Raw genomic sequence first — 26183 nt, 5'->3', positions numbered from 1 at the left:
TCCATCAAAGCCTGTGAGGCATACTCGTGGTCCCTCATTTGGGAGCGTGGTGAAAAGTTCTTTTTAGGCTTTTGCTGAGACATTTTACGGTCGTTTTTACGGAAAAACGACTCAGACTACTTACAGACTTTAAAAGGTACATTCAGGGAGGATATAACTTCAGTAAGACAAGTTTGGAGGAGTTTTGTGTGAGAGCTCGTGACGTGTGACCGCTCAGTTCGCCATCTTGCCGGATCTCCACGATCTCCATCTGTACTGTCACAGACGGTTCAGTTCGTGCAATCCGCCAATACTCTTATTCACTTCTCTCTCGCGATCACGTGCTCCAAACCATAGACATATATACATAGACGCCGCATGACGTGCTGGAACGTAACCAGCGTCGCCGCCATATTGGATGGGTCTCCTCACTCTCGGCTAGCACCAGAGTCAATTGGAGTCAACGGAGAGCGAGCAACTATGCCGGTATTTTGTGCAGCTTACGGTTGCAATAACTGGCGTAGTATTGACACCAGATCACGTGGGATTACCTTCACAAGTAAGATTGAACAATAATTTTGGTTATTTTACCATTTATAACATTTTGTCACTGACGTGTAACGTTATTACAGCAGGAAATGGTACTCTCTCTCATTGTCTCTTGCTGTTTTGTTTTGTTGTTTCTTCACATTTTGAGGGTTTCCCAGTGATACAGGCTGGAGGAGGCAATGGGAAGTTGCTATAAAACGGGAGGATTTTGTTGCGACCGAGTCGTCAAAGCTCTGTAGTGAGCACTTCAAGCCTGATGATTTTGACAGGACGGGTCAGATTGTCAGGCTTAGAGATGGTGCGACCCCATCTCATCTTCTCAGAGTAGGTGTATTTTACTCTACATGCTAACAGAGATGTCTATGAATCATATGTAAAACAAAAGTGGTTGTTTGTTTGTTTTTTTACCGTTAGTTCTTTCTGCGTGCTTAGGAATTAGTGATGTATTGTGTATTGCAATACACTGTGGGATATTATATTATAGATCCATGGTCCGCTCCAATAGGCAGCGTCAGTCAATGAGGCGTCTATGCTCCAAACCCCCGCCTGCAATTGAGGCACCGGAAATGACATTCTTCTTCTTCGTCACGTTTTACGGCGGCTGACAGCGGCACAGCTCATCACTGCCACCTTCTGGAGAAATAATAACTCCCTCCTCTACCATTTTAGCACAAAGCGGGTTGTGGAAATCCGTTCAGTGGTTTTTGTGTAATCCTGCTGACAAGTCAACCAAAACAACCAGCCGGCAAAAACAGACACGGGTGAAAACATAACCTTCTTGGTGGAGGTAAAACAGTCTCTGATTCCAGCCCCTTGAATGTGAATATTTTCTGTTTTTTTTTCCTTCAGTAGGCTGAATATCTCTGTGTTGTGGAACAAACAAGACATTTGAGGGCATCATCTTGGGCTTTGGGAAACACTTTTCACTAATTTCTGACATTTATAGACCAACAACTACTCGATTGAGAATATAATTAATAATTCCCAGATTAATAGACAATGAAAATAATTCTTAGTTGCAGCCCTAGCTGTTTTGAATTTTATTTACTTACATGCTTGACATACATCATTGGATGTAGTTTGACTGTATCCTAAAAGTTTAGCACAGCAAATGCAAGACTTGGGATTTGAAAGTGGAAAAAAATGGTTAATTTGATAAAGATCTGGTTTTAAACTACATACAGAACACATTTATCACGAGTACAAAAAACAAAAATCAGTTTTATTGTAACTTCCATGTCACTAACAGAACTGCAGTACAAAAATGTGTATAAGCAGAGCACACAAACCATTTCTGACACAATTTCTCATACAAAGCGTCTCAGAGTAGTAGTAGCATTGAGCCCTTATTGGTAAGCCTCTCAGCTTCAGGAGGTGCTCTGACTGTGAATACAGCATGGGCAGCAGTGCAGCGAGTCATGGATGAAGAGATCACACTCCACACAGAACACACTCTGACATGATGGACAGGTGAATATCTAGAAACACAGAGAGTGATCATGGGTAGAGGGACGGAAGTTGCAATGAATAAATGAATGTAAGTGGACAATTTACACTTGAAATTGCTATAATTATTTTTTTATTAATCAACCACTGATTTATTACTGAAGTGCCATATAGTTAGAGCATTAAAAAGACATTAAAGACATTTTTTAAAAAGGCATGCTAAAAAATTGAAGCAGCAGAAGCCAAGATAACGTGATTCATAGAGTATAGGTGAGGCTCCAAAGGCGCTTAATCCTACAATTCCTATATACAACTCAAGTGTCTCTCTATAATTCTTACCTGCATAGTAAATATCCACAGCTCCACACATCTTTTTTGTAACGCAGACCTATGATATCTGGGAGGATACTGGTAATTGATACCATACAATATGGTAAAATTCTGTTTTGGTGGCTAAGGAGTTAAAAGGACAGTTAACCCAAAAGTCAAAAATACATATTTTTCTTAACTGTAGTCTTATCCAGCTCGATTGTTTTGGTGTGTGATGATGAATTTTGTAGACATCAGCTGTAGAAATGTCTGCTTTGAATACATTTGAAAAACTCCACAGCAACGTAGCAACAGAAATCATTACCCAATTACTCAAGATAATCCACAGACCTTGTTGTGAGCAGTTTCATGTAGGATCTATTTTCTTACTGCCAAACTACACCCGCCATAACACCACACAGAAGCAAGCATGCATCTACTCACGGAGGCTCCATTAATGGACCTTTAATGATGTCCTCAGCTGAGCTGTAACATTAGCTAGCTTAGTTATCTAACCTCTTGTCTATGAGTAGATACGCTTCCTCTGCACAGTGATACAGAAAGAAAATCAAGGCAGACATCTCTACGGCTGATATCTCCAGAACTTGGCAAGTCAAACAAGACCAATCTAGATAAATAAACAGCACTACAGGTAAGAGGGAATACATGCATTTTTGATTTGGGGGTGAACTGTCCCTTCACAGATCACGAAAAGCAACATCCAAGGTTCACATCTGCCCTGAGACCTGAGGAAGTAACTAGTGCTCTCACCTGTACACTAGTACATCACCATGGTTAATTTCTCAGACTTGACAAATCTCTTTCAGAGTTACAAGACATCATTCACAAATAATCCTGTGACTGGTAAACTAAACTTCAAACTTCAAAAAGTATGTTGTACCATCTGAAAGGCCTCCACAGAGCCAGACATACACTCAGCTACTTACAATTTTATCTTTCAACTCCCCTTGACAGGCTTGACAGAACCTGAAACCAAATCACAAATGGTTTAGATACACAGAGGCACAGTATCTATGTGTGCATGTGTGTGTGTGTGTGTGTGTGTGTGTGTGAGAGTGAGAGAGAGAGAGAGAGAGAGAGAGAGAGAGAGAGTTTATCAGAGCCACCTGTCTTCTTGAAGCTCCTCCAAAGGACTCTCTGTAAAGGCTTCGAGAGGGAAGAGGTGGTGGAAGGATCTGGCAAGATGGGGGGCCAACACCAGAGTCAAACCTTTGGAGACAACACATCACACACACACACCAGTCCACCACTGTTGGTTTGAACACACCGTACATTTAACAGAACAGTACTTATTGAATGCCACAGAAATGTAATGTGTCCAAGTTTCATCTAATCCTACACTGATTCTGAATCCTCCCATCAGACATACCACAGACTTTACACTCCACGGGAAGCTCTGTATACTTGGCATGGCACTGTGGACAGAAGTATCCTTCCAGAGAGAGACCTGGACCACTGCTGTTGTCCAGATGACTAGGAAACACACCAGACAAAAAAAATTCACTCAAGTGCACAGTGGCTGCACGCAGTCCTGTCTACAGGGTTTAAATCATATTGTTTTCTACTTACGACATGCTGAATGAAGGCTTGGCATCCTGGTCAGTAAGGGAGGCGATGGTGTGCTGCGGGAAACCTGAGCAAACACAGGATGACAAAGAATGGGTTCTAAGACAAACAGTCCTTAGAAGCCTATGGTCTTATTCTGATCAGGTGAGAATGGTCTTCATGAATCTGGTTTATGGAAGCAAATAGTTGCATTTTATTGAGGTATTCGCTGTCAAATTTTGGTTATTTTTAGTGGTGTTACAATGGGTACAATGAGGAGGGATTGTTCCAAGTCTTCAGAAGTGCTTTGGTTTAACCTCAGTACATTTCAAAAGAGTTATTTATTAGTTTGAAACTCTTCTGCTCCTCTATAGATTGAGCTACAGACTCCATTTAAACGTTCAACAAGTCACAAGACTTTCAACTATTATACTTGTATTTAGCTTTTTAAAATCTTTTACAGTTTTTGAAATATCAGTTTTAGTTTTATGGTTTTAACTTGACTTTTCTCTAAATGTTGGTTAAAGTCCAACAATTTTCACTCCACGCTCATCATCTATCCATCAGAAATGAAGGAAATCTTGTGCTGGATGCAGTAATATAATTTTGGAAGCAACCAGACTTACACTTTTGACTGTACAAGCTTTCGAGCTAAAATTTCTGGTTGAAAGCATATGGTTCCCATTTTCTAAACTGTTGTAATTTCCTAATTTTTGACTCTACAAAAACAAAATCTTCTCTTCTCTTAACAAACTCCTCCACGTTATACTACTACTACTACTAATACTACTACTACTACAGTATTAATATTTCTTCAAGAAACTGAAACATGTCCAGTTGCCTTCGATACAATACTTAGAATTACCATGACCTGGATGACCCTGAACCTTCATGAACATACTAATACTACTTGTACTACTACTGCCACTTATACTACTACTACTACTACTTCTACTACTACCACAGTTACCTCCCATTTCCTCCCATTTCTCATTTTCTCATTCACGCTTCCAGATAGAAACTCCAATCAAACTTTGAAATATTCCACAATTTGTCTACATTCAAGGTATAATTCATCTTTCTAATCCCATTAAAACTTTTCCAAATATTCAACTTTCTTTGAAGTCAATTAGAGATCACTTCAAACCTACTCATTTTCAAACTTTCCCAAGTCCTCCACAATCTCAGTTAAAAAATTCATAATTTTTCAGCCATTTTCAGACTTTCACATTGGTATGTATGGGACAGCATGTTGACTGCCAGAGTGGAGAACTCAACTGAACGAGAAGATAGGAGCTCTCAAACGTTGTTGGTCCATGGTGCTGTCGCTTTCTGCTGCCTCAAGATAGCAATCCGCCATCAGTGCACCTGAATATACCTCATTCTAAGACCAACACGTCGAAGGTTGCGCAGGTTGGCGCAAGTACATGTGCATCCTTCATTGTTACACAACATGGGCACTGGGCGTGAAAATGACACTTGACACTGTGCAGGTACTGCAGTTGGGCTATGAGAGGTCATTTACAATAAATAAATCAAGAGGTTTTTTTTTTTAATTACCATAAAATATTCTTGATTACTTTTTTTTAAATGTACATATTTAATCTAGACCTAAACTTGCACTGCTGGGTGGCACTACAGGAAACACAATTCTAACAGGAGGGGAACTTTATTTGACTGGGGAACAGTCTTCAATACAACATTGGAATGTATCTTATAATGTATAAATGACGGTGAATTGTAACTCCACGTGTTTGCATGTGATTGATTATCAACTAGCACTGCATTGCATTAAGCCCACCTTCACAAATAATTGTTCTGTTTTGAACAAATAAAGGCAAATAGGGAATATATGAAGAGAATTTTGTTCCTTTATTATTCAATCAAATAGAATAGATTTGAAACCAAAAAAGAGATTTGAGAGCAAAAGAGAGTAAGTGGCAGTCAAAAATTTTTTTTGAGATCGAAACAGAACAGGTTGCAATTGAAAAAAATATATGAGAGAGCATATTTCTTCAACCTCAATCAAAAGTTAAAAACCTTTGCTTGCAAATCAGTCCTCTTTGGTTGCAAGTTCTAAAGTTTTGCTTGCGAATTCAACTGCACTTGATGGGCGGGGCCTACGCTGGTGGATGAGAGAAGAGTTTCTATTGGCTGTTTTGACCTGGCTCCAGCCCCAGCTACGCCTCCTGCATTACACCCACTTCTCCCTTGTGCTGTGCTGCTTGGAGTTTAGATTCTCTGCCAAAGCCCGAGCCCGAGCCCGGACTTATTTCCCACCACTATCCTCGGGCCGGGCCGGGCCCTTGATCAAGCATTTGTGTATGTTTTTTTTTTTTTAATCATTACTTTATTCATTTGCGATCCATTCCGTTCTGAATAAACAAACAATGCAGTGTACATGCTTCGTCCTTGTTGCATTATTCATTAAGATAATTGTAAACAGACTTCTGTAGTTCAAACAACTCGGAGTTGTAGTTGAGAGCGTCAGTTATAACAGCCCACTGTAACGTGGGCTGGTGAAGGGGAAGGTGATAGTCCACTTAGTGCGGGTAGCTCCAGTTACTCAAGAGATGGCAGGCAACATGTAGGGGTTTTCGCACGGCACTTTTATTCATAATACTGACCACACCATGCCTGGGGTCCGTTTCACAAAGCAGGTTCAACAAACTCTGAGTCTAACCTTGAACTCTGAGTTGATCTACTCTGAGATAGGAAACTGAGTTTTCGGTTCCAGAACAGCTGATTTGAGTTAGTTTGATCAGCTCGGAGTAGTTTCACCTGGAGTTAAGCGCGTGCACCACAAGTATAAAAAGACAGCGTCAATGGAGCCCCGATTCGACGAGTCACCATGGCAACGGGGAAGAGGAGGGCCACGTTTTTTTTTATTAATGCGCTCATACGGTGAGTTTGAGCACGTTTTTAGAAGGAAGTGTAAGCAGCTTAAGATGAAACATAAAAACATTGTTCAAACAGGTAAGACCTCGGCATAATCTCACGGGGTACCTCATTTTGATCATGTTTTACATTGTAAAGTAAATATTAAGTGGCTGTTTGACTGTACAGTTGTTTTATCCCCAACATAATGCTGTTTTCACACACAAACATGTCTTCTCATCTATATCATGTTCTGTTAAAGAATTAAGCCTATTTAAACTAACACAGACTTCTACTCAGCCAACAGAAAGAAAGCAGATGCCCGTAAAACGGGTGGTGGCCCAGCACCGCACCTCTAACAGAGGCAGAGGAGCTGGCCCTAAGCCAGGAGGGAGCTCATCCTCTGAGCTCACCCCCCAAGACACAAGCGCTTTTATAAAATGTAATATGCCTAGAACTATCTATATATTTTAAGCCTATTCATAAAAATATTTATTTCCCTTTCATGACTTTTTTTTACTTTTGTAAAGTGCTCTGCATCTCCGACGTTGTATAAAAAACTCCCATTTGCAAAAAAACGCAGCGCAACACACAATACCTGCTGGGATGTGAGAGCATGACTTCGGTTGGTAATGTTGGAAATGTAAGGACGGATTAGGTTGTGTATGTAAATGATGGACTGTGACGTGAAACGGTACCGCTCAAAAAGATAATTGTCTGGAAATGCAAGAACATCTATGCGCGGTCTGATAATCATCTCCCGACGAATATTTAATTCTCTGCGCAGTAATGCTGCACCTTCATCCACGGATCATTATCAAAAGGACATGCCATGGTAGTGAAAATAGTCGCCACCTAATATAACTTCTAATGTCGCCGACTGACTGATTTTTGCAATGATTTTCTCAAAAAACAGACGGCAGAACTATATTACGCCAAAACTCGCCTGCTGACTGAATGAATGAGGAAATCAAATACCGTGTGTGGCTGAAAGAGGGCGGAGACAGAGAGAAACTCGAGGTTTGGTGAGGAAAAACCTGGTCCCGACCAGGTTAGGTTCATAGAGTATGTTACCATGGTAACTGACCGAGAGCTTAAGTTACCTCTCTCTGTGAAACAGGCTAGAGTTACTGTACCCCTCTTTCTCTGGTTTGAGTTACCTCCCTTTGTGAAACGGAAAACTCAGAGTTTCCCTCATTTCAGGGTTAACAGACTCAGAGTTTTCACTAAACCTGCTTTGTGAAACGGACCCCAGGTCTCTACGGCACTAGATGTTACAGGCATACGCAAATGATCCAGGCCGAGGTTCTTGCACCAACACTTTACATGATAAAGACTAAAAACATGCGGAGTCTTCGCTCTGTCGGCAGTATCCTTTCTCACGGGGAGCGGAAGTACACCTGCTCTTCTTCATCCTGCAGGTTACATTACCCACTAAACAAAAGGAGGCGCCACCTAGTGGCGCTACATTGAATAACTCTGACTGTTACACCACGTATTCAAAAATTGTCGGGTTTAAATCGGGCTCGGGCTCATAATTATAGTTAATGTGTCGGGCTGGGCCGGGCTCGGACACAACGTACACAGGCTCGGGTAGGGTCGGGCTTGATTTTTTGGCCTGATCTAAGCTCTACTTGGAGGTAAGTTGATAGCCTGTTGCTCTTGAAACGTTTACCATAAGTAATGACTTGCGCTATATATCGTTGGCTACAGCCTGCCGTACATTCACAACAACAACAACACAAGTAATGAATTATAATGCCCTGCTGCTGCAAGCACACTGATTAGCAGCATCATGGTTGTCTCTGCTAGTCACGGCCTGAGCAGAGTAGCCTAATGAGTGAGTGAATTACAGGGAGGCGTAAACAACGTAGGGCTGTGACTTAAACATTTAGTGTTGCATGGTACTCGCGGTGCCAACACGTCACGGTTCCTACACAACAGCACTACCGTGGATTACTAAACTACCGCTGAACGCGGTGCCAATTTCCACTGTGTAGCAGTCTGCTGCTACTCCTCCCGGCTCCGTTCTCACTACAGCTGTTCTAATGTCAACAAACAGGTCAGTGGTGCTGAAATGTGCGTTTCTCTTCTATAGCCTACACATTCTACATCTCGGAGGTCAAAAGCATCATTCAGTGTCATTTAAGTCGGACCGTCTGACGCAGCTGCTCCTGTATAGACCAGTAATGCTGGCTGGTTAGAAATATGTGCGTGAATTTGTTAAATTATTCTCCACGTGTGTTTGTTGACATTAGAACAGCTGTAGTGAGAACGGAGCCGGGAGGAGTAGCAGCAGCCCGCTACACAGTGGAAATTGGTAATCCACGTTAGTACTGTTGTGTAGGAGCCGTGACGTTTTGGCACCGCGAGTACCATGCAACACTAAATGTTTAAGTCACAGCCATACGTTGTTTACGCCTCCCTGTAATTCACTCACTCATTAGGCTACTCTGCTCAGGCCGTGACTAGCAGAGACAACCATGATGCTGCTAATCAGTGTGCTTGCAGCAGCAGGGCATTATAATTCATTACTTGTTGTTGTTGTTGTTGTTGTTGTTGTTGTTGTGAATGTACAGCAGGCTGTAGCCAATGATATATAGCGCAATTCATTACTTATGGGAAACGTTTCAAGAGCCACAGGCTATCAACTTACCTCAAAGCAGCACAGCACAAGGAAGAAGTGGGTGTAATGCGGAAGGCGTAGCTGGCGCTGGAGCCAGGTCAAACCAGCCAATAGAAACTCTTCTCTCATCCACCAGCGTAGGACCCGCCCATCAAGTGCAGTTGAATTCGCAAGCAAAACTTTAGAACTTGCAACCAAAGAGGACTGATTTGCAAGCAAAGGTTTTTAACTTGAAAGCAAAGAGGACTGATTTATAAGCAAAATGGTCGTATGTTTTTACTTACAAACATTAGTTTTGATTGAAGTTGAAGAAATATGCTCTCATTTTTTTTTTTCAATTGCAACCTGTTCTGTTTCGATCTCAAAAAAAAAAAGAATTGATTGCCACTTACTCTCTTTTGCTCTCAAATGTCTTTTTTTGGTTTCAAATCTATTCTATTTGATTGAATAAGAAAGGAACAACATTCTCTCCATAGGAATACTTCATCTTAGTCTTATGTGTTGGTCAGAGTTGTGATTAAAAGTTTGGGTGTGTCTCAGACAATTTTCCAGTTTCAAATTGTGGTGTGTCATTGTTAAGGTTGGGAATGGGTGACCTAGAAAGTATCATTTGAGTGAGATATAGACTTGTTTTTAGACTATTTTCAATTGTTCCATTGGCAGTTTTCTTACTTCAATACTTCAGTTTACTTACTACAAGAAAACACCTCATTTATCATCTTCTTCATTATCATTAACTTATTTTTTAAGTGTCGTTTTTTCAGGGTATTGTTTATGTTATGTTTAAAGACACAGACCTTGGTCTGTGAAGGCAGCACAATGCCACTTTGTTAGGCAAACCTTCCAGCCAGTTCATAAATGCTTTGCATTGGCTCTTTTTCATTACTTGGTACCTGGTAGTTCTGATGTGTGTGGTTCTGGTTAGGTTGGAAAAAGAAAAGGAGCTGATTCTTAACCAAAGATGGAGACAGCATATGTATACTGACCCATGCGTATTAAAGAGCATTCAGATGAAGAGCTGGCTGGAGGAGGTTTGACATGCAGCATCAACAGCTCTCTGAAGTGGCTCTCATCGAGGATAACGTGGTATGATCCTCCTGTCTCCCTTGTCAAAACCGTACATACCCGAACCTCTGCGGACAGACCAATTACTGACACCCGCACCTTCAGAGACTTCAGGGTCTGACAAAGGATGAACACGGTTACAGAGAGTTATATTTACATTAAGTTGAAATTAAATGCCAGATATACAGTTAGCCTTGCAGAGTTTAACATGACTTCACCTTGATCAGCTCATAGATATTGGCTGGGTCACATGTGGTGAGGCTGCTGAGGATTATCAGGATCTCCCGGCTCGTATGCCCAGGCATGTGCCTTCATACAAAGAAAGGCAACAACTGAGTGACATTCAGTAATATAATAGAAACCAATTTGAATCATAAACCATGCAGAACCTACTTAAGGGTCTGTATGGCCAGGTTGAGAGAGTTGTACAGGGACGGCTCTCCTACACACACAGTGTCCACTGCTTTCTTCAGAGCAGCAATGTGCTTCTTTGGATTTCCTAGTGGTGAAACAAAACGACACATCACAATACATTAAAGCTGCACATACAGGAGGCAGTAGCTAACAGAGGCAAAATATCTAACACTGAGGGCGTAGATTTCTCTGGACAGCGTGATGCTTGCTGCTATTTGAAAAGATCGAGACACATGATCTGAAATCATTGAGCTGAACATCATAATTAATGTTGTTTCAGGACCATCTTTGCAACTAATCAAACTGTTTTTGTAATGTCATAGCTTTGCGACTCAGCAACAACACTGACATTTATATTTAGGGCATTTAGCAGACGCTTTTGTCCAAAACGACTTACAAAAAGTACATTTTGTCACAAGAAAGAAAACAACATTTCATCGTCGATAAAGTAGAAAAGAAAAAATAGAAACAATTTTCAAGCCCTCATCTGAGCATGGTAGCTGCTATTTATCAAGGATACCTTAAGTACATAAGTGAACATACAAGTGCATATATGTGTTTTTTTTTGGGGTGGGGGGGTGTTATGATACGCGGGGTCGAGGTGAAGTCTGAACAAGTAAGTCTTGAGTCTTTTGCAGAAGATGGCAGGTGACTCTGCTGTCCTGACATTGGTCGGGAGTTCGTTCCACCACTGAGGCAAAAGAACGGAGAAGAGTCGCGACTTCGCTGAGCGACCTTTGTTTGCTCTCAGCGATGGCGGTACCAGCCGGCCAGCGGATGTAGTAGAGCGAAGTGCTCGCGCTGGGGCGTGTGGTCTGATCAGTGTTTGGAGGTAGATGGGTGCAGTCCCGTTGACGGCCGAAGGCCAGCACCATCGTCTTGAATCGGATGCGGGCCGCAACAGGAAGCCAGTGGAGGTCACGGAGGAGGGGGGTCACATGGGAGAATTTGGGTAGATTGAAAACGAGGCACGCTGCAGCGTTCTGGATACATTGCAACGGTTCAGTCGCAGAGGCTGGGAGTCCAGCCAAGAGCGAGTTGCAGTAGTCCAGGCGGGAGATGACCAGCGTTTGGACCAGGAGTTGCGTAGCGTCCTTTGTGAGGAAAGTGCAGGATAGTCCGTCGTCGAGGATTACGCCCAGGTTCCTTGCAGTCGATGAAGGCAATACTGTGACGTCCTTGACAGTGACTGACAGGTCCATGTGAGGGCAGTCTTTCCCCGGGATAAAGAGGGGTTCAGTTTTACTAAGGTTGAGCTTGAGGTGATGCGCAGTTGTCCAAGCGGAGATGTCTGCCAGACATTCCGAGATGTGCGTTGCAACGTCAGTATTGGAGGATGGGGGAAAGGAGAGGAAAAGTTGGGTGCTGTCGCGTCAGCATAACAGTGGTAAGAGAATCCATGTGATGTGATTGCAGAGCCTAGTGATCTAGTGTATAGTGAAAACAGAAGTGGTCCTAGTACAGGAAATTGCACATTGGAGAAGTTATCCTTTCTAACACATAGTTAAAATGTGAAAGGGTTTATTTTAACCCAAACTATCTTTTTCTAACTGATTATTTGCTGTTGCCTAAACCTAATTGCGTTTAACCTTTTCAGCCACAATGGGTGTCATGATTTTGATTCTTAATCTAAAATCAATCAAAATGAGCTGTCAATTTTGATTTGCGATACCAATGCTAACTTGCATGCATCCGGCGCCTGTTCAGAGAGAACAAAAGAACACTTCAAAAACAGTTAAAAGACGACACAGCTGTCCTGTGTGTACGAAGATGATCAGATGTCTCAGCTGATCATCTTCAGAGATGTTTCAGTCCCTTTATTGTTTTCTTTGAAAATAGGGTTTATTTGTGAGGGAAGAACTGAACAGATGCAACTTTAACAAAAAAAGCTGGAAATCTTTAAATGAATATATTCATAAATATTATGTGGATGGATGTGTTCATAAACTCCAGCCGACCATTTATATTTTTAAATATACAGCTCTGGAAAAAATTAAGAGACCACTGCAAAATTATCAGTTTCTCTGATGTTGCTATTTATAGGTATGTGTTTGAGTAAAATGAACAGTTTTGTTTTATTCTATCAACTACTGAAAACATTTCTCCCAAATTCCAAATAAATATATTGTCATTTAGAGCATTTATTTGCAGAAAATGACAAATGTCAAAATAACAGAAAAGATGCAGTGTTTTCAGACCTCAAATGAAACAAAAAAAACAAGTTCATATTCATTTATAAACAACACAATATTAATGTTTTAACTTAGGAAGAGTTCAGAAATCAATATTTGGTGGAATAACCCTGATTGTCAATCACAGCTTTCATGTGTCTTGGCATGCTGGGGGCCACTGGGAGCCACTCACCGTCTTGGTACTACTGGATCTAACCGCCGCCTTCGATACAGTAGACCATCACATTTTATTAAATAGACTGAGGAACCTGGTCGGCCTCTCTGGTACTGTTTTTAACTGGTTCACATCCTACCTCACTGATCGAAGTTTCTTTGTAAGTATGGATACATGTTCCTCAGGAACCCATAAGATAAAGTGTGGGGTTCCCCAAGGGTCAATTTTAGGTCCAACTCTTTTTAATCTTTACATGCTGCCCCTTGGGGACGTCATCAGGAGGCACGGCATCAGCTTCCATAGTTACGCTGATGATACGCAACTGTACATCGCCGTGTCGCCTGATGACACAGGGCCAATTGATGTCCTTTTTAACTGTATTTTAGACATTAAGTCATGGATGGCAGCAAACTTCCTACAGCTCAACCAGGACAAAACAGAGGTTTTAGTCATTGGTCCTGAAGGCCAGAGAGAGAAACTTTTACCAAAGTTACAGGATTTTAAACCCTCAAAATCAGTAAAAAATCTCGGCGTGATTTTTGACTCTGAGCTCACTTTTATTCCACACATCAAAAACATAACAAAGATAGGTTTTTACCATCTTAAGAATATAGCCAGAGTCCGCCCGTTTCTCTCTCAGGCCCCCGTCATTTGGCGTCGTTCGGACAAAATTAGATCCAGTGGAGTGCCGCTATATCCATATAATGCGAGTGACGGGGCACCGAAGCGCAGCCTCTATATAACGCATTATCTGGCACGAAACTAGTTCATTTCACCAATATTTTGTTACGATACGCTAGTGCTATTCCCCTCTGAGTCCGGGCTCGTCTGTTGTCAACATCTGGGGTCTGTAGGTTGACCTACTACTTCTGACTTGGAAGATGTCATCTCTGAGCTGCGCGCGCACCCACGACAGCCAGCTTGTTTACCTGTAGCTGCTGCTGCTAGTTTGACCCCGGATGTTGACAACAGACGAGCCCGGACTCAGAGGGGAATAGCACTAGCGTATCGTAACAAAATATTGGTGAAATGAACTAGTTTCGTGGCAGATAATGCGTTATATAGAGGCTGCGCTTCGGTGCCCCGTCACTCGCATTATATGGATATAGCGGCACTCCACTGGATCTAATTTTGTCCGAACGACGCCAAATGACGCCAAAGTTATCTGGGTGAGTAAATGATAATATATTTTGCTAGAAATAAGGTCCAGGGTGTTAAAAAACGGTAGTTATCCTTTAATGACACCTGGGGAAACCTGTGCCGGTGCTTTGAGTTTAGTAGATGATTAGTGTGTGACACTCAGTTTAAAACATTCATGCACTGCAAAATTTGGGCTGATTTCTTCACAGTATTCTAATTTTTTGAATTCCTGTTTTCGTGGGTTTTATGAGCTGGAAGCCCAAATTGTGTACAAATAAACAAATAAATACTTGAAATTGTTTAAATTGCGGGCCCTGAATCTATAATCTAAGAAAGTTTAACTTTTTGAATGGAATTATGGAAATAAATAAACTTTTCCATGATATTCTAATTTTTTGGAAAGGGTCTGTATATTTCATTATATGTACAGTCGCGGTCAAAAGTTTACATACATGAAGAACATGTACAGTTGCAAGAAAAAGTATGTGAACTCTTTGGAATTACCTGGATTTCTGCATAAATTGATCATAAAATGTGTTCTGATCTTCATCTAAGTCACAACAGTAACATTGCTAACTGATTCTTGAGACTTGTCTAAAAACATGTCTAATTCCAGTGAAAATTGATCATCATCAATCATGATTGACATTTGTGGGTCCTTTGCACAAGAGTAACATTTTTACATGTTTGTTTATAATTTTATAATTTATATAATTTTTATGTCAGCCCAATATCCACAAAACCAGTTGTCCCAAAACAAGAGAATAAAATTTAAATTTGATGGAATGTGAAAACTGAAAAAAACTTAAAAATATATAATAATGTATACCACATATTTCAGATGAAAGAGTAAAATGTAAAACAATCTTTTAATTTTCAACAAAATGTATTCTCATTTTGTGGTTAGTCAAAATGTGTCTCAAGTTTTTGTCAACATCATCAGATATTTATGAAAAAGCAAGCCCCCCATATTTATGTATGTATGTGTCTATACTGTCACAACCATAACATTTCAACACTCTTTTGTATAGAAATAATTATTTCAAATTATGATATAAATGTATGCATTTTAAGGAGAAGCCAGAGGCAGCAAGCAACAGAAAGAAAACAAGATGGCTGCTGTCTGTAGATGGGTGATGTAAATGAAGGAGAATACCACAAAAAAAGCAAGATGCTCAAAGATTGAAAAGATCAAAGTTTTGAAAAAGAAACTTAATAATAAGAGAGAAACAAACTGAAAAAAACATTGGCAAAAAGAGCAAACTAGAAACATGGTGATGAAGGTTCTCAGTCATCCAGGTGATGGTAATACTAAGTGCTGTATCGTAGGCAACTGGACTTGTTTCAGTTTCTTGAAGACATTTCACCTCCCATCCCAGAGGCTTCCTCAGTTCTAACTAACTGGAGGGGAGTTGCAGGCTTTTAAACTCTGTGTGGGCGTGTCCTTACAGAGTCGTTAAGCACATGTGTGAGCTCTGAGTTTCACAGTCATTAGGGCCACTTGTGGGTTGTTGACCCAACCAGCCTTCTTGTGGCTTGAAAACTAGAAATAAAACTCGAGACCATCTTACGATGGGCTCACATCAGCCACAATGCCATCAGTGCCCTGATGAAGGGCATTAATGGATTCAGGGCATCCTGATACAACAAATGTTTTTAATATTTACAGAAGGATAAAATGTGCATGAAAATTGTTATTTGTATGACCAGATTGTTATATAAAGTTGTTAATCAATCCAACTTTGACTTTAGTGGTGAAATTGTTGGAATTGTTTGTTGTAATCAGGCCTTAAGCCTAGTTTATGCTTCTGCGTCGCGGCGACGGCGGAGCTACGTCGTCGACCCTACGCCGTCATTGAGCATTCGAAGTTCTGCGTCGAGGGAACGCGTTCAATTCACTGCCAAGCCGGGGGGGGGGATTGGTTTCGGGGGGTTCTTGCTCTCTTGCACTGCAGTTGCGGTCAGAGCGGATATGCTGTGTAGCATTCTGGTCACAGTGTGGGGCTACAAGCTACATGCTACACAACACCAATACTCCTCCTGCCCTGCTGGGATCTCACAAAGCATGGAGTTCACAAGCAATAGGAGACAAGCATGCAAGCAGCAGAAGTAACTGGCGGTGTTGTTATACTGTTGACCGGAAAAGCAACTGCCGGAATGACGGTCTGAGCGGACCAATCCCAGTCCTTGCCGTTCGCGTCTCGACGCGTCGACGTGACGCGTAGTCAGGATTTTTTGGAGGCGCACGTCAGGCTACGGCGCAGGGTCTGCGTAGGGGTCTGCGTCGACGACGTAGCTACGCCGTCGCCGCGACGCAGAAGCATAAATCAAGCTTTAGTCACCACCATCAGCTCCATGTCAACAATGTCAGGTCTGAGTCAATACCGACATTTTTTTGGTTTTAAAATGAATTTGTTTACAGTCTGTTCCTCCAGTGCATCTGATTTATTAAAGTAATTATCGCTTTAAAAATTAAAAATGTTGTTTATACGTCCAAAAGTTTTTATTTTGCATATTTTATGTTAATTATAAAAGTTGCATGATGACAAAGTACATATAAAGTAGTATAAAAAGTTAACAAAAGTGAATATTTAATATTTAACAGAATATATGTGTACTTATGGTGTAGGCATAATACTTTATAACCACTGAATCCATGTAAGACTAAATAAATAGGAATAATAGAATAGAATAGAATAGAATAGATAGAATAGAATAGATATACGTTATTGATCCCAAGCTGGGAAATTAAGGCTAATTAGCTTTATATGTTGTCTGACGGTGTTGACAAAAACTAAATAGGATAAAAGCATATCGGAAAAAGCTAAAACTTGGGAGGTTGCCCAATAATATTGCACGATTGCTGAGACCTTGTTCTATCAACATCTAACTTAGATTAGATTTCTTAAAACTTTACATTTTTTCTTTTCAGAATTTGAAACCTGTATCCAAAAAGAATCTTTCTATAAATATTCATAAATTATATAAAAAAATATTATTAACTGGACCTTTAAGCATTCCACTGAGGGGTAGAGTATAACATCAGCAATTCATTTGATCCTCACCTGCCAGGTCAGTCAGCTTCTCAGCCCTTTTATTCTTTGTGGTGATAATACCCACCTGAAGACACATAACATATGTTGGAATGTCACATAACACCCACTGGCAATATGTTGAAGGTCCAGCACAGAGCTATGTTTAAACTTACAGCTTCCCCATCACAATAATTTCTCTGTGGTGGCCAGTGCATAGACAGGGGTGTGAAATCTATAATTGCTGTGTACTTACAACATGATAGTGCAGAGCTACACCTGCTACCTACTATCCTATACAAGGATGTAACTTTTTCTTCAATAACCTCTTCTGAACCTGCCATGTTAAAACAAGAGCTGAAAAGGATTAAACTTAAAGGAATAGTTCACTCTAAAACAAAATTCAGTCATTATCGACTCACCCACATGCTGATGAAAAGTCTGGTGTAATTTTTTATTCCTCAAAGTGCAGCTGGAGACCCACGGTGCTTCCCTCCGGCAGGAACAATCCATATAACAAGCGTAAGTGGCGACCCAGGGGAAAAGGTCCATAAAACTACACAAAAACTTTGTAATATTCCTCCATACTGCTCGTCCACTGCAATCCAAGTGTCCTGAAGTGGCGACATCCAGAGTTTACTCGAAATGACGTCATTTAGTAAATTTTTACAGCCTGAACAGTCACTATGCTACATCTGCCTGGAGGCATGCTCTGCGCTCACGGGAGTCTCCCTCACAGCCGATTGCAGTACGGAAGCCGCGCCGGACAAGATGAATGAGACTCGCGATTAGAGTTGGGCAGTATCCAAATTTTGATACCGTCAAACCTCCTCCCTATTTTACCAGGGTATAAGTTATTACCGTGACTAATTAAAAATTATGACGTAAGGCTCAGACGGCGTCACCAAACTTTTGGCTTGTGCCTACACCGTTCAGAAACTGAATACCAAACACTGATACTGAAACAATAACAACATAACATGCACAATATTAACAACTTTTATTAGCAACAAATAGCAGCTTATAAAAAAGTGCAAATACAACAGTCAAACAGTATAAATCAACATTAACATCCAGAACAGTTTTCACGTACACAAATCATTTAAATTAAATCACAGCCCAAACAACTTTTAATAACAACAAAGAGCAGCACTTTTTCCGGCTTTAACAGGGCACGTTGTGGACTGACAACTTTACCTGCGGTGCTGAAAACCCACTCCGATGGTGCGCAGTATTGGCGAACCGAACCAGTGTGAACGGATATGCCGGCGGCGCGGAGCGAGGATGTGTCGGTCTGATGGTGTTCACTGTCTGATAACTGTACAGGTCCTTCACTCAACAAAATATAGAGAAATGTCCCACAAAGCAACGTTACAGGACCAAACAACAGTAACGTAGTAACTGGTCGTGTCTTTGGCAACGTACATTCCTCGAGGCTCCGGCCGAGGAGGTGGTGTTGCAGCTATTTATGACTTAAGTCTGTCAATCAATCCTAAACCTAAATTAAATTATAACTCATTTGAAAGCCTTGTTCTTAGTCTTTCACATCCAACGTGGGAAACTTTACAGCCAGTTCTATTTGTTGTAGTGTATCGAGAACCTGGTCCTTACTCAGAATTTTTATCTGAATTCTCTGAGTTTTTATCAAGTCTAGTCCTCAAATCAGATAAAGTAATTATTGTAGGTGATTTTAATATTCATGTGGATGTCGTTAATGATAGCCTTAGTAGTGCATTTATCACATTATTAGACTCTATTGACTTCTCTCAGTGTGTACATAAACCAACTCACTGTTTTGACCACACCCTTGACCTTGTTCTAGCTTATGGTATCGAGATTGAAAATCTAACAGTTTCTCCACAGAATCCTCTTTTATCAGACCATCACTTAATAACTTTTGAAGTTCTATTACTGGACTACACACCATTAGGCAAAAACTCCTTCACTAGATGTCTATCTGATAGTGCTGTAGCTAAATTTAAGGAAATTATACCGCTGGCACTAAATTCAATGCCATGTCTTAATATAATAGAGGACTCCTCCGCTAACCTCAGTTCCTCACAAATTGATCATCTTGTTGATAGCACTGCAGGCTCATTGCGAACAACACTGGACTCTATTGCCCCTCTGAAAAAGAAACCTATAAAGCACAGGAGGTTAGCACCCTGGTATAACTCGGATACCCGCAAATTGAAGCAAACATCACGGAAATTTGAAAGGAAATGGCGTTCCACTAATTTGGAAGAGTCCCGCTTAGCCTGGAAAGATAGCCTTAAAATATATAGGAAGGCCCTCCGCAATGCCAGAGCAAGCTATTACTCGTCATTAATAGAGGAAAACAAAAACAACACCAGGTTTCTTTTCAGCACTGTAGCCAGGCTGACAGAAAGTCACAACTCTACTGAACCATGTATTCCTACAACGCTCAGTAGTAATGACTTCATGAGCTTCTTTAATGATAAAATTTTAACTATTAGAGACAAAATCCATCATCGCTTGCCCTCAACTGGCACTATTGTATCTTTAAACAAAGGAACCTCAGAAACAGTTGTAAATTCTGACTTATATTTAGACTGCTTCTCTCCCATTGACCTCCACCAACTAACTTCGATGGTTTCTTCATCTAGACCAACAACTTGTCTCCTAGACCCCATCCCAACTAGGTTGCTGAAAGAAACTTTACCTTTAATTAGCACATCTCTACTAGAAATGATCAACGTGTCTCTATTAACAGGATACGTACCACAGTCCTTTAAACTAGCTGTAATTAGACCGCTCCTTAAAAAGCCTAATCTTGATCCAGAAGCTTTAGCCAACTATAGACCTATATCCAACCTCCCTTTCCTCTCCAAGATCCTTGAGAAAGCAGTCGCCAACCAGCTATGTGACTTTCTTCATAACAATAGTTTATATGAGGATTTTCAATCAGGTTTTAGAACACATCATAGCACAGAGACGGCACTGGTGAAAGTTACAAATGACCTCCTAATCGCTTCTGACAAAGGACGTATCTCTGTCCTGGTCTAACTAGATCTTAGTGCTGCATTTGATACCATTGATCATCACATTCTACTACAGAGACTGGAACACTTAATTGGCATTAAAGGACCCGCATTAAACTGGTTTAAGTCCTATTTATCGGATCGATTTCAGTTTGTACATGTTAATGATGAGTCATCCCTGTATACCAAGGTTAGTCATGGTGTTCCTCAAGGCTCCGTGCTTGGACCCATACTATTCACCTTATATATGCTCCCTCTAGGAAATATAATTCGGAAACACTCCATAAACTTTCATTGTTACGCAGATGATACCCAGTTATACCTATCAATAAAGCCAGATGAAACTTATCAGCTTACTAAACTCCATGCATGTCTCAAGGACATTAAGACCTGGATGACCTGCAATTTTCTGCTGTTAAATTCAGATAAAACCGAAGTTATAGTACTTGGTCCTAAACACCTTAGAGATGCATTATCTAATGATATAGCTAGTTTGGATGGCATTAACTTGGCCTCCAGCACCACCGTCAGGAATCTGGGAGTTATCTTTGATCAAGATATGTCCTTCAACTCCCACATAAAACAAATTTCAAGGTCTGCATTTTTTCATCTACGTAGCATTGCAAAAATCAGGCCCATCCTGTCTCAAAAAGACACAGAAAAGCTAGTCCATGCATTTGTTACTTCCAGGCTGGACTATTGTAATTCTCTATTATCAGGCTGCCCTAACAAGTCTCTAAAGAGTCTCCAGCTGGTCCAGAATGCTGCAGCACGTGTACTGACAGGAACTAAGAAAAGAGATCATATTACTCCTGTATTGGCCTCTCTGCACTGGCTCCCTGTGAAATCAAGAATAGAGTTTAAAATCCTTCTCTTCACTTACAAAGCTGTTAATGGTCAGGCACCATCATATCTCCAGGAGCTCATACTACCCTATCACCCAACTAGAGCATTACGCTCCCAGAACGCAGGATTACTTGTAGTTCCTAAAGTCTCCAAAAGCAGAATGGGAGCCAGAGCCTTCAGCTATCAAGCTCCTCTTCTGTGGAACCATCTTCCTGTTTTGGTCCGGGAGGCGGACACCCTCTCTACCTTTAAGAGTAGACTTAAGACCTTCCTCTTCGATAGAGCTTATAGTTAGGGCTGGCCCAGGCCTGTCTTGGACCAGCTCTTAGTTATGCTGCTATAGGCCCAGTCCGGGGGACAAATGACACACTGAGCTTCTCTCTCCTCCTCTCCTCTCCATCTGTATACATTATGCCTGTATACATGCCCCATCTCTGCATGTCACTGACTTCACTTCTTCCCCGGAGTCCTTGTGCTTTCTAGTCCTACAGGCTCCCATGGATCCTGGCCGCGCCCAGGTCGTGGATCGTGGATGCGCCTACTGCCATGGCCCTGCCTGATCATGGATGCGCCTACTGCCATGGCCCTGCCTGACACCCACCACTACTGTCGCTAATATTAGTCATATCTCTGTTACATACGTTCCACTACTATTATTGTAATGCACTACTACATACTATCCTTACCGTTAACCACTACTACTGTTATCACTCGTAATCACATTTCCATGTGCATTTCATCGTTGTTGCTGTGATGCCTCTTTATGTGCTTTCATTCCTGTCAACCATCCATTATAATTGTATACATTGTGATCTCGTTGATCTGCTCTGTACATGCGACATCTATTGCACGTCTGTCCGTCCTGGGAGAGGGATCCCTCCTCTGTGGCTCTCCCTGAGGTTTCTTCCGCATTTTTTTTCCCCTGTTAAAAGGGCTTTTTTTTGGGGAAAGTTTTTCCTCACTCGAATCGAGGGTCGAAGGACAGAGGGTGTCGTCTCTGTACAGATTGTAAAGCCCTCTGAGGCAAACTGTGATTTGTGAATTTGGGCTATACAAATAAAATTTGATTTGATTTGATTTGATTTGATTTATATGAGGAAAAAAATACCGCAGTTATACGTGGAGAAGTGTCTGTCAGCCTGTCGGTCCGACCGACTCTTCGTCACATTTCTGCCCGAAAAACAGCGTCTGTCCCCCGCAAAAAACTTTAACTCACCAACTGTTTGTCGCGGTGATTTTTCAGTGAACTTTCCCCCAGAAAACAGCCTCTCTCCCCGAGTGACAGAGTCAGACAGTGTCCTGTTGACTGATGGCGATTATGTAATTATGTAATTTAGAGAAGAACGTAACTTTGTCACTTTCCAGGATGTTTGATGGGTCAGGATCTCATCACAACACATTATAACAGCATCCAAATGATTATAAACAGTCAGCAGGTACATGTTTAGATTAACAGGTGGACACCGGGGAAACACCTTGAAAAAAACACACGTCATCACCATTCGTGTACCGTCACGCCTCTTTTGGAGCCGCAGCGCCGGCTTGCTGTGTGAATTATACTCTGGTTCATCTTTTACTCCGGAGCTGCTCGGCTCTGTGTGAACAACCAACGGCGGAGAATTGGAGAACCGCCGCTGTAGCGATAATGTGGCATCTATGTGTGAAAAGGGGGTGCGTTGTTGTTTCGGAGATGCGTCCTTATTGCACAATTTACATTTACAAATATCAGTATTTACCGCCTCTCCCTTCTCGTTAGCTCGGAACCCGAAATACTGCCACTAAATAAATTATATTCAATATTAAATCTTTATCTCCTATATAAGTACATCGTATTTTTTTTTTAATGACGGTATTGAAACTGATACCGTTGCTATTTTTAAGACCCTGCGGTATACCTTATTACCGTATTACCGCCCAACCCTACTCGCGATAGATACACACCGGTATTTACTTCCTGCTTTGAGTGACCACGCGACACACAAACACAAGAGGGATCTGCCTGCACTAGTGATTTGAAACATTGACACTCACAGCAGGATGTAAATACCAGTGTGTATCTATCGCGAGTCTCGTTCATCTTGTCTGGCGCGGCTTCAGTAGTGCAATCGGCTGTGAGGGAGACTCACGTGAACGCGGAGCGTGCCTCCAGGCAGATATAGCATAGTGACTGTTTAGGCTAGAAAAATTTACTAAACGACGTCGTTTCGAGTAAACTCTGGATGTCGCCACTTCAGGACACTTGGATTGCAGTGGACGAGCAGTATGGAGGAATATTACAAAGTTTTTGTGTAGTTTTATGGACCTTTTCCCCTGGGTCGACACTTATGCTCATTATATGGATTATTCCTGCCGGAGGGAAGCACCGCGGGTCTCCAGCTGCACTTCGAGGAATAAAAAACTACACCAGACTTCTCATCAGCATGTGGGTGAGTCGATAATGACTGAATTTTGTTTTAGAGTGAACTATTCCTTAAAAGTCTCCATACAGCTCAGTGTAAAACTCATGATTGTACTGTATAGACATACCTGACTGATGGGGTTTTGGTCGAAATATTCATCAACAAAAGCTTCCATTAGCTGAACAGGAAAGGAGAAAGGAGACAGTGCTTTACAGCTAATCATACCATATGGCTGCTGGTGCACAGTGTAACGGGTCTGCCACTGAATCTACCTTTAGAGTGGAGGTGAGGCGGTTTGGTTTCAAGTCCTGGTCTTCCATACTCCTCGAACAGTCAATCACCACATAGAGGTGACGCATCTAGAGCACAAGACATCCCATAGTTTCTTGAGGTGTTTTGTAATGATACATTCTAAACAGAAGATTTTATTTCCCTAATAGCAAAATACACTAATCCCTACACAGCATTTAATGTAATATTAATGCTGGGTGTCCAAAGTAGTTTGTAGATCATTCCTGTGCACTGCTTCAAACGTAACAGTTCAACACTGATCAGCTGAAGCTGTAAGCTAATGAAAGATATAATGAGTAACCTATTTATTGTAATCAGGCAGTCAAACTGGGCTGTGTTTGCCATATTCATAAGAAGAGTCATTACAAGCTACTTGCTGCTGTGCTATCTATGCTATATTACGTTACAGTATGTTATAGAACAAGAGATAAAAATGAATTGTGCGCCTGATGATGATGACATGATCTCAAATCCATCATAACAGTTATGCACACAATATGTATATATAATAATTAAAAGTATGAGTTGTAGTATAAAGTTGCTCTGTGCGGGAAATTTCTGCATGAGACTTTTTTTTTATTTTTCCACAACATGTCCTTATATTGAAAAGTAATGCTGTGTAGCAATTGACATAATGTTGCCATGAAATCTTAGTGACCTTGGGGTTTAGAACCGTGTAGGAAGGAGACAGAACTCACTCACCATTCCAAGCCTCACTTGTCCATGGCTCTCTATCACCCTACGAGATAAACAATGTGGCAGTTAAGTTTGTATCAACAACAGTAATAACTTTTATGAGAATTAACAGATTTCTTCTTGGGACTGACCACACGCACCTTTTCCTTTTGGACTGGAACAGGATCTCCTCCACTGTGGCTTTGAGTGAGCCAGATTCATCCTCCTTCAACACCTCCCTGTAGGAAAATGCATACACCCCACAATGTTGCATCAAATGACAACACACATCTCAAGTTTGAAATCTCCATAGTTTCACAGTCTTACCATGTCCTCTCATATCCCCCTTCCCACCGCTTGGCTCTCTCTGGTTCTTCATCCATTATATCTAACAGGCAGAAATTAAACTAATCACGCAACAGTCAAAGAAATAGTAAATATCAGCTTCACATTAGTCTTCTGCACATGGTGTCAAAACTGCATTAATGAGCAAAATCATGCTGATTTTACCACAACATTATATCTCAAACTGGTTTGAAAATGTGCCAAATGCTGTACATCAGAAGGTACTAATGAATCCTTAAAAGGGCGCTATGTAGTTTTGGAGGAGAAATTCAAACTCAGCATTTTAATATTTACAATATTAATGAGGTAAATATACAAACTAAGAAATATTTATTTTTTCTTTAACTGAATAAACAAGCTGTTCTCAGAGGAAAATAAGGTCCCCAGAAGACAGTTTGAAGCTACAAAGTTGGCAGGGCCCAGCAGATATAAACAAAGTATAACAGTATGAAACTGTGTTGTCCTTTAAGGTCAGTTTGTTTATTCAGTTTATTCAGAGATGAAAACGAACAGAGTTTATTTGGTTTGTTTAGGCATTAAAAACTAAAAGGCAATGAAAATCTTTCTCTTCTGATTAAACCTTCTTCCCCAAAACTACATAGTGCACCTTTAAGGGCTGTACTCTACAAAGTACACAGTAAAGACAACTAAAGAACGCATTGTTCAGTAGCAAGTATTCTGAATGGGATGACGCTGTGTGAAACGCATATTATCGGAGATACTAGCGTTACGTTACCAAAAACTAAGCCGAATTATTTGCTGAGCTTAGACTTGATCATTAACTTTATGTATACATCATTATTTGTGCCGATAATTGAATTTCAGAAGAAACTATAAGACAGTTTGGCATGTCCCTGTGGCGAAACAGACGATTATATTATAAACAAGAGCTGACGCTGATTGTTTGAGGCAAATTATTTGTTGACCTTACAGTTTTTCAACAGCATTATGCACATCTCGTTATAGCAAATTAAACCTCGCAGTTGGATTAAATAATTGTAAGTTATTAAAACGAAGTCAACAACTTTTAATGATGCTTGCTAGCTAACACCTCTGTTAACGAGCGCTATTTGGGGTAAAGTAGGCTAATTCAAGGTACTAACGTGAACCAAGTTATGATTCGTATCATCTAGTTCACATCATATTATTTTTTAAATTATTATTATGTCTGATACAAATAATGTATGTTAGTTTTAACCACAAGTCGTATCTACAATACCGTGTCGTGCAACGCCAGCTGGTGCCACGCAGTATTATGTCCGGTAGGAAACATGCG

At 41.0% G+C, this 26183-nt stretch overlaps 1 protein-coding gene across 2 annotated transcripts; it reads right to left on the bottom strand.

Moving 5' to 3' along the window:
* Window positions 1-1729: 1729 nt before the first annotated feature.
* On the bottom strand, window positions 1730-26182 carry gtf2h2 (general transcription factor IIH, polypeptide 2). Of its 2 annotated transcripts, none has more exons than XM_084360468.1 (15): window positions 26127-26181; window positions 24890-24950; window positions 24724-24801; window positions 24590-24626; window positions 23869-23955; window positions 23724-23774; window positions 17383-17437; window positions 10811-10916; window positions 10636-10726; window positions 10339-10534; window positions 3874-3937; window positions 3674-3777; window positions 3411-3513; window positions 3231-3270; window positions 1730-2006 (listed from the first exon to the last, which is right to left on the bottom strand). In XM_084360468.1, the coding sequence occupies exons 2-15, from the start codon at window positions 24943-24945 to the stop codon at window positions 1896-1898; spliced, it is 1179 nt and encodes a 392-aa protein (XP_084216594.1). In that variant the 5' UTR covers window positions 24946-24950; window positions 26127-26181; the 3' UTR covers window positions 1730-1895. The 2 variants fall into 2 exon arrangements, with proteins under 2 accessions (XP_084216594.1, XP_084216595.1); XM_084360469.1 differs by lacking the exon at window positions 1730-2006 and adding an exon at window positions 2013-2371 and having other exon boundaries at window positions 26127-26182.
* Between the last annotated feature and the right edge of the window lies 1 nt (window position 26183).

The sequence above is a fragment of the Pagrus pagrus genome, assembly GCF_965226575.1.
Source record: "Pagrus pagrus genome assembly, chromosome: 8".
NCBI lineage: Eukaryota > Metazoa > Chordata > Actinopteri > Spariformes > Sparidae > Pagrus > Pagrus pagrus.
The sequence above is the reverse complement of the archived record's forward strand: the minus strand, read 5'-3'. Positions and strand labels throughout refer to the sequence as shown.